This window comes from Sapajus apella, unplaced genomic scaffold, assembly GCF_009761245.1.
Source record: "Sapajus apella isolate SASKATOON/1434 unplaced genomic scaffold, GSC_monkey_1.0 scaffold34, whole genome shotgun sequence".
Classification (NCBI taxonomy): Eukaryota; Metazoa; Chordata; class Mammalia; order Primates; family Cebidae; genus Sapajus; species Sapajus apella.
In genome coordinates this window covers 12,997,249-13,012,037 of record NW_022436974.1, presented here as the reverse complement: position 1 = coordinate 13,012,037, position 14,789 = coordinate 12,997,249, and the positions used below count along the sequence as shown (strand labels likewise).

Sequence of the window (14,789 nt, the reverse complement as noted above, 5' to 3'; positions counted from 1 at the left end):
GGGCAAATATGACTCATCAATTGGTTCCATCAAAACAACTACTAAGACTATTATGAGTTGCACCCGAGATTTCACAAGGAATGAGAGAATTTCTGACATTAGAAGCTTACAATATAAAAGGTGAAATAAGTGTCTAAAATTTTAGAAAATAGCCCATGATTATTAACACCGTTGACTTTACAACAAAAATGAAAGAAACATAGATGCCGTTTTACCTTGATCTGGCCTTTCTCACATGGTTCACTGCACACAGATCTTATGATGTTGCTTTTCTTGGACCATACTTCATCGTCATCCATTTTTAATTCTCCATTGTCCCAACTTCCAACATTAATGTAATCAAAATAATCTTTTCCCATTTCCTTGAAATTCATTATTTCATACCTTAGGAATAAGAACATGATATTTATTTAGATAAAGATATAAATATTCAGCTATGAAAAGGCAATACATTTTATTCCCAAAAATGTCATTGAAGTAACACTGGAATTTTCCATCACAGTACACTTAGAATAACAACAAAAAAAAATCTGCCTATTTCACTTTCTCTGCAGAGACCATTTCTGTGCTTTCAAGCTTACACCTGAAAAAGAAAGTAATCCCATGTGAGAAGGTGACTTGACCTCAGCAGGATGAAAGACAGTTTTGAAATAACTTTAAGAAGTTTAAACAAGCACTACTGTTAGGCTTCTACAAAAGATAGAAAGGTTTTTGTCTCTATTCAAGTAAAATGATAAAACTTACATTGACTAACCAAGTGAGAAATTTGGTAAATCTTTAATCTTACTTTCAGCTTTAGAGGATATAGGGGTAAATTAGTGAAGGCCTCATTTTACCTTTCTTACTGTATCCATTATCAATGGCTAAATTCATTATATAGAGATAATTTCAAGAGCGACGTTTAAAAAAGTTTGAAAATAGCTTCTAAAGCACCTCATGCAATGTAAAAATGCTGGAAGAGAGAAGTTCCTTGTGGGTTCTCAGCCTTTGCTAGCTGTTGTTTTTTGAGTATGTATATAGAAATATAAAAAGAGAAAATCAATGTGCTTACTTACAAGCCTTTTCTTATAATTAAGCTGATTTCTAGAGAAGAACCTGTGAAATAATTTTCCAATTTGAGGATATTAGATAAGCAATACTACCACTGTCTCAGTTTCTGTAGGTACGACTCAGGTACACGCTGTGTTCACATAGTATTTTATATGTTTTATCCCCTCAGGACTTAGAGTACTGACAGACAGACATATATATGGCTCCTCCAACCTCCTATGCTCAGCATGTGTAGCTATCTGGAAAACGATATGAATGGAAAATGTTCTAGCTTTTGGATTCAAGTGATGAGGTTACTATACTCAAACCAGTGTTCTGTACAGAAATACTGAGAACAAAACTGGCATCAATCTATTGAAACCTATGTTATAAAATGATGCCATTCTGTTTTGATTTCCAGTCACATTTTTTATAGTAGCTTTTTTTTTTTTTTCTAGAATATAACCTCATTCTTGTTTTGTTGGTTGTTCAGTAACTTGAGGATTTTCCTGCAGTGTTGGCAATCAGTAACAATTTGGTGTAACTGTCTAAATTCTACTTCTAAATCAAAAATATCAATTTATAGGATGCTTTCCTTCCCTCTCAGTCACAATTATCCCATGGCCTCTGTGCATGCAATGAGTTGATATATTAGAATACAGAGCACTGAGGTAAAAATAACTCATGTATTATGTCATTTGCTACTTGAAATATATGGGCTTTAAGTATTCAAAGGGTGACTTTCTATGACCAAATAACCTTTGAAGATTATAGGATGGGAGAAAGAGAAACATCAGTGTCGGACTTGTTTCTTTGCTGCCAATATGAAGAGATATGAGGGTGTCACTCCTCACTCAAAAAATGAGCTGTCAATCCCATTTCTAGCAATTTGTAACTCTGAAAAGTTTAGTTCAAATTGTTAATTTTACAGATAATGGAACTGAAGCTCAGTGAGGTTAATTAATACAAACAGATTGCAGAGTATGTCACTGTCAGAGCCAGGACCTAAACTAAGCCTTTAGATTTCAAGTCTGTGGTTCTTTCTTCTTTATTAGACTGCTCCAAATCCTGGGCACTGCTCCAAATACTGGCTAGAGCTAAGAGATTGTATTTTCCTTGCTTAAATATTGTAAAAATTTGAACCAATTTATATTTGAAGTCCTTTTTCTCTATATCCACGCCTCTTTATTTATGACAAATGGTAAAAAGTAAAAGGATCCAGAATTTTTGAAAAATAACCATGAAAACTCTTATAGATTGGAAAATGTCACATTTGTCAGGGAACTTGTTTTAAGGAAAGTTAAACCTTAATTTCAGTTCAACTCAATAAACTTGTTATAATTACATTAGCGGTAATGAACTCTCCCTTTGGAATTAGCCTTTAGATTTCTGGTTATTGTTTCTTACTACAAGACAAACACACAGAGGTATTATCACTCATGGCTATAGCTGTGAAAACAGAACATTGCTTTAAAAATCTTTTTTATAGTATCCTAAAAAAAGAAATAGGTGAGAATATATCACCACAAAAGAATATTCTGTCCTTCACTTATGAGTCGGTATGAGATAGAATATAGCTTTTATTCTCCATCAAAGGGGGAAAAAAGTGAATGCTTAAAACATATGTAACTTTTAGGTAAGAATCAAAAGACATAATGACTTCCTGCAATCTTTAGCCATGAGTCAATCTAGAAGACTGTATTTTGTTTTCTAACAAATAACAGTAATTCAGTTATCTAATTTGTTTTTGATGGCTTTAGTAAAGATCCAAGTGGCACATATTCAGTGTCAGAAGCAAAGATTAATGTGTCATTCCAGTCACAAGACAGTTTAATATAAATCTTCAGCCCAGTTTCTCTTTTTCCTTCTTCCCATTCCCTTCCTCCTATTTATCCCTTCCTCCCTTTTCTTCTTCCTCGATCCTCCTCCTCCTCCTCCTCTCCCCTCTCTCTCTCTCTCTCTCTCTCTCTCTCTCTCTCTCTCTCTCTCTCCCCCTTTCTCCTCTGGTCTTTCATTCTCATTGCACCTCTTGGTTTCTATGTTTCTCTGCTTCTGAAATGTTTTTCTCAGCATAGTGTATTTGTTTATGTAATCTGTCCTCTTTAATACCTGTCCCTTCCTTCCCCTTACTCTCTACCTTCTCATTTCTGCTCTTCCTTAACTGGCCACAATTTAAACCTACATATTCTAAATAATTTTAAAAATAAATTTTAGATATTGTTCAAAATCAAAATATATTACAACAACAAAAAGTTTTGTTAAAACACTTAAGGAAAACTTAGAGAAAGGCAGGGTTCAATTGAACAGAAATAAGGAACTTTCTAAATGGCTAAAACTCTGAAGATTCGAGCAGATTGTCTTCAGATGATAATCAGGGGTTTATTCAAGAGATTGAAACATGGTTGTTAGAGAAAGTGAAAAATCACTTGCAGGGGGCTGCAGAGCATTGCGTTGATGTGGTTCCTAAGGCTCTCTCAATTGATAATTCTGATGCTAAAGTGCTTTGGTTAAAAAAAAAAAAAGTGTAATTCTTAAACATGTGCTAAATTATCTGTGGATTGGCATAATAGATACACCCAAGCCCTGGTCCATTCAACAAAGCAATTACAATGATCTGTACCTTTAGGGTGGGATAATCACAGAGGAAAACTTTAATTTGACCAAAAACATGAATGGCACCTAATAATAGAACACTTTTATACTATATATTAATACATTGAACCATTTCAAATGTAGTATAAGAAAAAAAACTAAGGTAAAGTTTAACTTGATGATTGTGCCTGAGATTTGCATAATGTCCTTGCCCTGTTATTTAATTCACAGTGAAATGTTGGGCACGTCTCTTTCTTTCTATGACACTCAGGGGTTTTACCAGGAAAATGTGGACATTGAAACAGACCATCTGTTTCTTTATGAACCTTCTGTGAGCAGGGCCATATATTAAGAACCAGTGTACACGCAAAGTCACGATCTGCCATTTCTACTGTTCTAACATCTATTTTCTATTTACCACATATGTTGTGCTCCTCTGTTCTTTTTTTTTCCTGCCTTATTTTGGGTTAATCTTTCTTTTTTTTTTTGTATCTCTATTTTAAATACTCTTCTTTGTATTAAAATTTTGGTGGTTGCTTAAGGGATTACAATATGTATTTTTATTCTACTTAAAGTTAATATTGAGTCACTTAGCGTAAAATGTAAGAAACTTGGCCTTGCGCAATTTCAAATTCTTTTTCATTTTCACCATTGTTTTAAACTATTTTGCATCCATATACTTACAAATCCCACAATATAATGTTTTAATTTATTGGTTTAATTATTCAGTTGTACTCAGTCTGACATTGGCTGTCCATGTTTCCTCCGCCTAATTATGGTCAATTCCAGGCAGCAGCCACAGCCTTAAACTTTAACTCTCAATGAAGTCCCTAAGCCAGAGATTAGCAAACTTTTGCTGTGAGGGGATGTATGGTAAATATTTTAAGTTTGGAGATGGTCTCCACTTACTTCTGCGATTGTTGTGTACAAGCAGCTATAGCACCTAAATGAATGAGTGTGACTGTGTTCCAAAAAACCTTACTTATGACAACAAGCAGGAGACTCCATGTGCCGTGCTTTGCAGATCATAGTTTGATGATTGATGATCTAGTCTGCTAATGGCAAAATAGTAAAGGTCCATATTTCTTATCTGTAATTGTAAAATCATTAAAGCTCTGAAAATTACGTTTTTTTTCCTAAGTCACTTGAGAGCAAAGCATGATAGTACCTGAACTTTATCTAGTGATGAAATCTGACTGGAACTAATGTGAGACTATTTATAGTCTTGTTTATCACAATTAAAGTGAATATTTGTATGTTTTGCTACAGAAATATTAATGTGTTTATTAAGGAGTGCTGTTACATATTATGTTAGGGACATTATGTGATTGTTTAAGCTTTTGTAAATTCAAAAATTCTGGATTCTGTAACACCTGGCACCATGTTTTTCATTACAGCATTGGGACTGATGGTAGGCTAATCAGATGTGAGATTTAAAAAAAATGATTAGAACATACTTTCCAACAGTCTGCAAGTGTGTGCTGGAGTGAGCTGCCACCTCTCTCAGCTTCCTCTGTTTAGGATCCTCCCCAGTTAACTCTGGAATTTTAGAGGATTCCTTAATCACTCAGGCTCCTTTGGTTTCTCACCCAGCCTGGAATGCCTTTGATCCAGCAGAAGGCTTCTACTCCACAAAAATAACCTAATGTCTACAGATAAATTTCTCAACATACAGTGTTTTAAAAATTTTGATCCTGGTCGACTAATTGGCAGGCTATTGTATAGGGATAGAGTTTGAAGCCCAGGAGACAGAGTAAAAATCTGGACTCTATCATTTACTAGACTGTGTCTTTGGGCAAGTCATTGAACTTTTGTTAAGCCTTGGTTTTCTTTAACTGGAAAAAAGAGTGGTAACAATTCATACCTTGTAGGATTAAAAAGTAGAGCTCTTGGCTTAGTATTTGGCTCAGAACATACAATATATGCTAGTTATATATATTTTTTGTAAATGTAACTGGACTATTGGAAGAAAGAAAAGGTTGTAAATCACCTTGCTTCATGCCCTCAGAGGCCAACTCTGATCATTTATTAATGGGTTAATGTTATACCCAAACTTAAGAGTACAAGGATACACTCACAGCAATCCTGTATTCCTAGAAATTATTTGCAAAATTTTAAGTATATTGTTATTGAAAGAATATATATACATTTTATCTGTGTCTCGAAGGGATTCATGTTCCGAAAAAGATTAAGAACCTTTTACAACATATTTGGAGGATTATGAATAAGGCAGTGATGTTTGGCCTGATCCATTAAGGTTTCCGACTGGATAGAACTGGACCTTCTGAGGCATTTCCTCCCTGTCTCGTTTGTGGAATGGGTTGGGTACCTGACATAAAAACTCTTGAACTGGTGGAGCTACAGTCATCAAATTCTATCAGCAAGTCCCAAGCTAATGTCAGTACTCTAGGGATGCACATGGGAATAACAAATTGATATGCAGATATCTGAGCCCAGGCCTTGACCGGAGCCTCAAGACTGAGCTCATCGTTCAACCTGCCCTTAAAAGATTTACAGTTGTGAAGTTTTGTTTGGCTCTGAGAAAATGCTTGTATTTTTTTCTTCATGGATATACTGAACAGCCAAAAAGTAGAACACAACATGTGAAAAGTCAGTTTATTTTGGCAAACCGCCTGGTTGTAGCAATACTTCAAGTCTGCACAATAGAAAAAAAAAATCTAGGTTTTCACTTGGCTGTATCACCTGGAACTATCACTTATAAGTCTGGCATATGAGATAGTAACAGCTGCATTTGGGATAAGCTCCAGCTCATCTCAGAATATAGAAGTGTGCTAAACCAAGGTTGCTGACAGAACGTGTGGGCACAGGTGGTGTGAATTGCTGAGGACTCATGAAACCTCTTGGCAGGGTCAACAATAGAGTGTATTGACAGCTTTCCAAGCACAGTTGTTAAGTATGAGCTATGGCTAGAAGAGCACTTAGAGACAAAGGACCCTGATTGTTTTGATGCAAGGCTGAGTAAAGACTCAGCCCTGCTACCACTCAAAATATCATTTCAGTGACATTATTCCTTATAGATTAAAAGTGTTTATAATTCTTAAATGACTGTGTACAGCCATTTAAGAATTGGGAGTAGAAGATAAATGTGAATTCTCCTAAGTCCTGGGTACTCAGTAATTTCTCTGGGAACTGACTTATAATTATGAGTTTATCTTCCTCAAGCTCCTCTATAAATAATGAAAAGTCAAATTTCAGAGAAAAGAACAATTTAGTCCCCAACAAGGGAGAAAGTGCTCCAGCTGGAGAATAATAAAATAAAATATGACTTATAACTCACTCGCTGTAGGAACAGAAAACAACGGAACAGACCCTCAGCCCCATTTCTGGATTATCAGAAATTGAATTGTTTCTGTTTCAGAATAGTTCTGTTACACAAGACAATAGCCAAATACAGGGAATAACATGACAGGCATGTACAGAGAAACCACTGAGATGATCTCTATTTATCTATGATCATGTGAGATTCCTGTCTCTCAGTTTAGGTCTCTGAAATATGATGATGATTCCCAAAGCACATTTTGGACATTAGCACCAATGCATTTTTTCCTGGTCACAGAAATGGGGCTGCTTCTTCTCTCTCTCTTTGCTCATTTGGGATGTCAGGGCAGGGGAAACTTGGCCAGGAAACCTAGATTAACCACAAAGGAGAGAAAAAGACATTTCAGGATCAAGTGTTGGCTGTTGTTCTGCCTCTACCGTCTAGAGGATAATTGTATCAATACCTTCCTGGAGAGTCTCCATTCTCGTCGAATAGGATCATATCTCCAGAAACCCCAGTAAAATTGGTTTTCATCAGGGATTCCAAAAGTTTTCGTCCATCAATTGGCTTCATTGCATCACAGAGTCCTGCAACCCCTGGGCAGAGGGACATCTGCATGTTGTGGAGCCCATAGGCCATCGAATAGATGGCGTTGATCACAAATCCCATTTTGGAATCTTGAACATGATGTGTTTTCAGAGTCAGAGAACCTGTTGGGAACAAATTAGGCACAGCTTTGAGATATAAATCTACTCTCAAGACATCCCAGGGTACTGAATAATGGGTTACCTGGAATTAGAGAATGTTCTGGAGCAATTTTATCAGAGTTAGAACCAGGGGTAATACTGAGAAACAGGTACCAACATAATGAGCCTAATAGTTATCTTCTGTATTCAGGTTTTTCTTCCAAAATGCTGAAAGAAGATCTGAATCCCCAAGAGTAGCAAGATCCACTTTCTTCCATAACCAAACTCTAGGTATGAATGCAGGATAGGACTGTATTTCTGTATCACAAAATGTTTCTTAAGGACAGATTAATTTCATTAGTATCAGCTGTCACATTATACATTTTCAGTTCAGAAATCTTCAACAAACCTCCAGTTTCTAAACTATTATGTTCTCTTACTTGGCAATATTAGATATTCCACCATCTGATATAAATTTATCTATTTAGATTTATCACCCAGTAATTCTAATCTCAAAACATATGCTCTCCATAAACTGGCCTATTTGAAAGTTATAAAATAGAATAATTTAAACTCCTTTAATTCATTATTTAATTCAGTAAACATTTATTGGAGTCAGAATATACATAAACCTCTGTAATTAATCATCTAGAGAGAAGAAAAAGATGGTTTGAACGTGGAGCTTGCACATAAGAAACTTGTCTAATAGCAGTGATCAATTATGTAAATACTGGGAAAGGCAGAAGATAATAAATCCGTAAAAGATGTGGAGCTAAAATCTACAGAGGCCCAAAGGAGTGAGAAATATGCTTTCCAATAGAAGGTCCTTGGGAATATTTCATTAAGGAACTAAAGTTTGTGATTGGTATTTGATTTGACGAATATGGACTGAGTGTCTGTGATTTCTAACTGCTCAGAACTTGCTCTGAGTGAGGGACATCATGCTGAACAAGATAGACACGATGCTTGCTCTCGTTTACTTAGAGTCTAGAGGGCAAATAAGCATCTACCTAAGCAGGCAGTTGCAATGTGTTCTGACAAGTGCTGAGACATGACTGAATGGTGACTCACATATGGAAGGTCTCTGAAGCTGAGGATTAGGTTAAGTATCAGCCGGACGAATGGGGAAAAAGAGTGCTCCATGCATTTTTGAAGAGTAACGGATGAGATAGTTATGTTTAGGAAACTTTAAGGAAATCAGAATGACCAACACAGAGAGTAGGAGGTAGGAGAAAAGAGAGAACTGAAATGGTAGAGGAAGGCAGAGATAAGCCATGTTGAGATTGCTGCATTTTGGCTGGACATGGTGGCTCATGCCTGTAATCCCAACACTTTGGGAGGCCGAGTCTAGTGGATCATCTGAGGTCAGGAGTTTGAGAACAGCCTGACCAACATGACAAAACCCTATCTCTACTAAAAATACAAAATTATCCAGGTATGGTGGTGTGCACCTGTAAGCCCAGCTACTCGGGAGGTGGAGGCAGGAGAATCTCTTGAACCCAGAAGGCAGAGGTTGCTGTGAGCAGAGATTGTGCAATTGCACTACAGCCTGGGCAGCAAAAGGGAAACTCTGTCTCAAAAAAAAAAAAAAAAAAAGAAAAGAAAAGCTGCATTTTATCATAAGACCTTTGGGACCCATTGAAATGTTTAAGCTAGGGAGGGTCATGAGAGACATGATCATATTTCTATTTTAGGAAGACCAATCTGGCTACACTGTGGAGAAAGGTTTAAACGGCTATAGTATAAAGCACTAAATGGCTGTAGGAGTATCCAAGGCCATTAAGAGGGAATATAGTCATCCCAGTGACAGGAGAAAATGTCCTTTCCTGTGGTAGAGGCCATGATTATGGACAAAAGTATCTAGGAAGTGAAATATGTTTCCTAGAATGAATAGGGTTGAGACATATAGGAAGAGTGTGGTAAAAAAGGTGAAATAAAGAGCTGAGGTAAAGCCAGAGCTTATCATTTTGGAAAAAAGTTTTAAGAAAGGTGTTTTTTTTTTTTTTTTTTTTTTTGAGATGGAGTTTCACTCTTGTTACCCAGGCTGGAGTGCAATGGCGTGATCTCGGCTCACCGCAACCTCCGCCTCCTGGGTTCAGGCAATTCTCCTGCCTCAGCCTCCTGAGTAGCTGGGATTACAGGCATGAGCCACCATGGCCAGCTAATTTTTTGTATTTTTAGTAGAGACGGGGTTTCACCATGTTGATCAGGATGGTCTCGATCTCTTGACCTCATGATCCACCCATCTCGGCCTCCCAAAGTGTTGGGATTACAGGAGTGAGCCACCGCGCCCGCCCAGAAAGGTGTTTTTTTTTGTTTTTTTTTAAAAAAAAACAAAAAAACAAAAAAACAACAATGACAACTCTCCAAAGATAGCACGGTGCTTTTTGGCTTTCCAAACTGTAGAGGCCTATTATCCCCTCTTGATTTCTGGCCCAAATACTGGCGCCTTAAATTTCTCCCAGTAGAGAGTCTCCCTAGAGAAACAGGCATAGTTCATCCTGACATAATACAAGACGGGAAATCCTGCCTCCATTTCTGGACTAGACACGGGTCCCAGGCTACACTCCAGGCAAATCTTACAGTTTCCTTCTGCACACAAAGACTGGATTTATATTTCCACATTTTACCTCACACTGATGGAAATTCCATTCTTCTAGTTGCCAAGTCAAACACTTTGGAGTCACTTTTGACTCTTTTTCCTTCATACCTTCACAACTTTTAGGTGATTTATCTTCAAAATTTATCTGGAATTAGACTATTTAGCACTAATCTACTTCTACAAGACTCAGTATATACCTTCTCCTGTCGAGATTACAGCAACAGTCTTCTGTTTTCTTCCTTTCTCCTTTTGCCCATCTTCCCTGCACCCCAGCCTGTTTGCAGCACAATAGCCTTAATAATTCCCTTAAATAGAAGTCAGATCATGACAATCCTCTGATCAAACGTTCCAGTGACTTTTTCCTATTACTAAAAGTAAAAGCCGAAGTCCTTGCAATGGCCTTCAAACACATACAGGAACCTGACTCATGGTATTTCACCCCTTATTCCTTTGACTCAATTTCTTAATACTCTTCCTTTAAATTATTACGCCCTAGACATATTGACCACCTCTCACATCTTCAAACAGGCTAGGCATGCCCCTGCCTCTGGGTCCTTGTAATTGCTGTGTCTTCTACCTGGAATGCTCTACCTACAAGATTTATGCAGGACAGTTCTCCAAAAGGCCTTGGACTGACCAGGTTTTCATCCCTTTCTTGCGTGTAGCTCTCAACAGCAACTGTATGCTGGTCTGGTAATGTAACTTACTGGTAAAGAGAGACTGGCTAGAAGAACATGGGCTATGTTTCAGTCTCACCAGAACAGAATGTCCTTCAATGCTTTAGCACAGTAAGTCATGTGACCCCAGGATATAACGCCCAGGACAGGCTGCTTTCCAGGGTCCGTTATTTGCTATCCAAGTAGGTTACATGAATTTGAGGCTCCATCCACCCTAGGCAACTTTCTAAGACTTGGGGGAGCAGCTCGCAATGAATCCTAGGCATCTGATGTTTCTTACTGCCTATCTGTAAGTAATAAATCCATTTCACATAACTTGCATATGAGTATGTTCTGTCATATAAGTTGGTAACCAGTGCATAGTGAGCTTGCTTCAGAAGTGCAGAGCATGTTTCCTTCCCAATTAATGTCTTTACTCAGGTATAACTCTCTCTGTGAGACCTTCTCTGAATATCCTGTCTAAATTTCATTTCTACCTCCCCCACACCAACACTCCCTATCTTCTTTCCTGACATTATGTTCCCTTTACCAACACCTAACCTATATTGGATATTTTATAGATTTATCTTGTTTATTTTTACTATCTTGCTTATTGTCTGTCTCAATCACTCACTAAAATATTAAGTGCCATAGAAACAGGGATATTTTCTTTTTTATTTTCTACTCCATGCCTAGAACAGTGTCTGGCACACAGTGGGTCAACAATAAATATTTGGTGAATGAATTAACAAATTGTCTTCTCTAAGCTACTCTTCTATTTTTTTTTCTCCCTAATCCTATACTAATACTAGTCCTAACCATTTTCTTTCTCTTACTTTTATTTTGGTTCAAGGGTACATAAGCAGGTTTGTTACGTGGGTAAATTGTGTTCCTGAGGATTCGTGTATAAATGATCCTGTCACCAAGATAGTAACCATAGTACCTGATAGGTAGCCTTCCAAACCATAGTTCCCTCCCATCCTTCCTCTTAAAGCAGTCTTCAGTATCTGTTGTTTCCATATATATGTCCATGTGTATTCAGTGTTTAGCTCCCACTTATAAACAACAACATGTGGTAATTGGCTTTCTGTTCCTGCACTAGTTCACTGAGGATAATGGTTTTGAGCTTGATCCACGTTGCAGCAAAGGACATGATTTTATTCTTTTTTATGGCTGTGTAGTATTTCATAGTGTATATGTACCACATTTTCTTTATCCAGTCCACCACTGATGGTTATCTTGATTGATTCCATGTATTTGTTATTGTGAACAGCACTGTGATGTACTTATAAGGGCATATGTCTTTTTTATAGATTGAGTGCTTTTCCTTTGGCCATGCACTCAGTAGTGGGATTCATGTCTGTTCATATTATTTGCCCATTTTTAATGGGGTTGTCTTTTGCTTGCTGATTTGTTCAAGTTCTTTACACATTCTGGATATTAGACTTTTGTTAGATACATAGTTTACAAATATCTTCCCCAATTCTGTAGGTTATGTGTTTACTCTGCTGATAGTTTCCTTTGCTGTGCAAAAGCCCTTTGTTTAATTAGATCCTATGTGTCAATTTTTCTTTTTGTTGCAGTTGCTTTGGGAAATTTAGTCATAAATTCTTCGCTAAGGCTAATGTTCAGAATGGTATTTCTTAGGATTTATTCTAGGGTTTATAGTATTAGGTCTTACATTTAAGTCTTTAATCCATCTTGAGTTAATTTTTGCATATGGTGAATGGTAGGAGTCCAATTTCAATCTTCTGCATATGACTAGCCAATGATCCCAGCATCATTTATTGAATAGGAAGTCCTTTCCCCATTGTTTGTTATCGATGACTTCATTAAAGATCAGTTGAGTGTGTGTGCCTTAGTTCCTGGGTTCTGTATTGTTTCATTGGCCTGTATGTGTGTGTGTGTTTTCTATCAGTACCATGCTGTTTTGGTTACTGTAGCCTTGTATTATACTTTGAAGCTGGGTAGTGTGATGCCTCTGGCTTTGTTCTTTTTGCTTGATTTGGGATCTTTTTGATTCTATATAAATTTTGTGATAGATTTTTTTTAATTCTGTGAAAAATGACATTGGTGATTTTGTAGAAATAGCAATGAATCTGTAAATTACTTTGAGTGGTATGGCCATTTTAACAATGTTAATTCTTCCTAATCACAGGCATAGAATGTTTTTCCATTTGTCTTTGTCACCTCTGATTTCTTTCAGCAGTGTTCTGTAATTCTTGTAGAGATTTTTCACTTCCTTGGTAAGTTGTATTCCTAAACATTTTATTTTTTTGGCTATTGTAAATGAGATTATGTCCTTGATTTTGCTCTGAGCTTGAACATTATTTGTTTATAAAAATGCCACTGATTTTTGTACATTGATTTTGTAACCTGACGCTTCACTGAAATTGTTTATCAGTTCTAGAAGCCTTCTGGTGCAATCTGTGGGATTTTCTTAGTATAGGTTAATATTCTCTGCAAAGATAAATAGTTTGACTTCCTGTCTTTCTATTTGGATGCCCTTTATTTCTGTCTCTTGCCTGATTGCTCTGGCTAGGACTTCTAGTACTACACTGAATACAAATGGTAAGAGAGGGCATTCTTGTCTTATTCTAGTTCTCAAAGGGAATGCTTCCAGCTTTTGCCTGTTCAGTGTGATGTTGACAGTGGATTCGTCATAGATGGCTCTTATTATTTTGATGTATGTTACTTTGTTGCCTAATTTGTTCAGAGTTTTTAACATGAAGCGTTGTTTAATTTTATTGAAGGCTTTTTATGCATCTATTAAGATAATCATGTGGTTTTTGTTGTCGCTTCTGTTGATGTGGTGAATCACAGTGATTGATTTGCATATGTTAAACCAATCATGAATCCCAGGAATAAGGCCTATTTGATGGTGGTTAATTAACATTTTCATGTGCTTTTGAATTCTGTTTGCTGGTATTTTTTTTTTTGAGGATTTTTGCATATGGGTTCATTAGGGATGTGAGCCTGTTGTATTCTTTTATTGTTGTGTCTCTGCCAGGCTTTGACATCAGGATGATGCTGGCTTTGTAGAATGATTTAGGGAGGAGTTCCTCCTCCTTGAATTTTTGGACTGATACTAGCTCTCTTTGAACATCTGATAGAATTTGGCTTTGACTTTATCAGGCCCAGGACATTTTTTTTTTTTTTTGGCTAGTAGGCTTTTTATTACTGATTCAGTATCACGATTTGTTATTGATTTGTTCAGAATTTTTATTTCTTCCTGGTTCAAACTTGAGAGGCTGTGTGTTTTCAGAAATTCATCTATTTCTCCTAGGTTTTCTTGTTTGTGTGCGTGGTGATGTTCATAATAGTCTCTAAGGATATTTTGTATGTCTCTGGGATCAGTTGTAATGTCATCTTTGTAACTTCTAATTATGTTTATTTGGATCCTCTCTTTTTTTTTCATCAACCTAGCCAGCAGCCTATCAATCTTGTTTAAACTTTTGTTTTAATTGATGTTTTGTATGGATTTTCACATCTCAATTTCAATCATTTCAGTTCTGATTTTGATTATTTCTCACCTTCTGCTACCTTTGGTGTTGTTTTGCTTTTGTTTTTCTAGTTTCTCTTCCTTTCGTAGGTGTGATGTTAAGTTGTCAATTTGAGATCTTTCTAACTTTTTGATGTTGGCATTTAGTGCTATAAACTTTTCTCCTAACACTGCTTTAGCTGTGTCCCAAAGATTTTGGTATGTTGAGCCTCTGTTTTCATTAGTTTCAAAGAATTTTTTGATTTCTGCTTTAATTTTATTTTTTTTTATCTCAGAGTAATTCAGTAGCACATTGTTTAACTTCCATGTAATTGTACAGTTTTGATAGATTTTCTTGGTATTGATTTTTAATTTTTATTGGCCTGTGGTCCAAGAGTGTGTTTGGTGTGATGTCAGTTTCTTTGAATTTGTTTAGACTTGCTTTATTCCTGAGCATGTGTTT

At 36.6% G+C, this 14,789-nt stretch overlaps 1 protein-coding gene across 6 annotated transcripts in view; it reads right to left on the bottom strand.

Annotated features, from left to right (window-relative positions):
- The window catches only part of GRM5 (glutamate metabotropic receptor 5), a 545,439-nt gene that overhangs the window by 100,203 nt on the left and 430,447 nt on the right, over window positions 1–14,789 (bottom strand). For all 6 annotated transcript variants that reach the window (XM_032295814.1, XM_032295819.1, XM_032295815.1 and 3 more), the window contains exons 5-6: window positions 7,365–7,611; window positions 216–384 (exon numbers count right to left, since the gene is read on the bottom strand). In XM_032295814.1, the coding sequence (XP_032151705.1) occupies window positions 216–384; window positions 7,365–7,611 (416 nt within the window). The remainder of the gene's footprint in view (window positions 1–215; window positions 385–7,364; window positions 7,612–14,789) is intronic.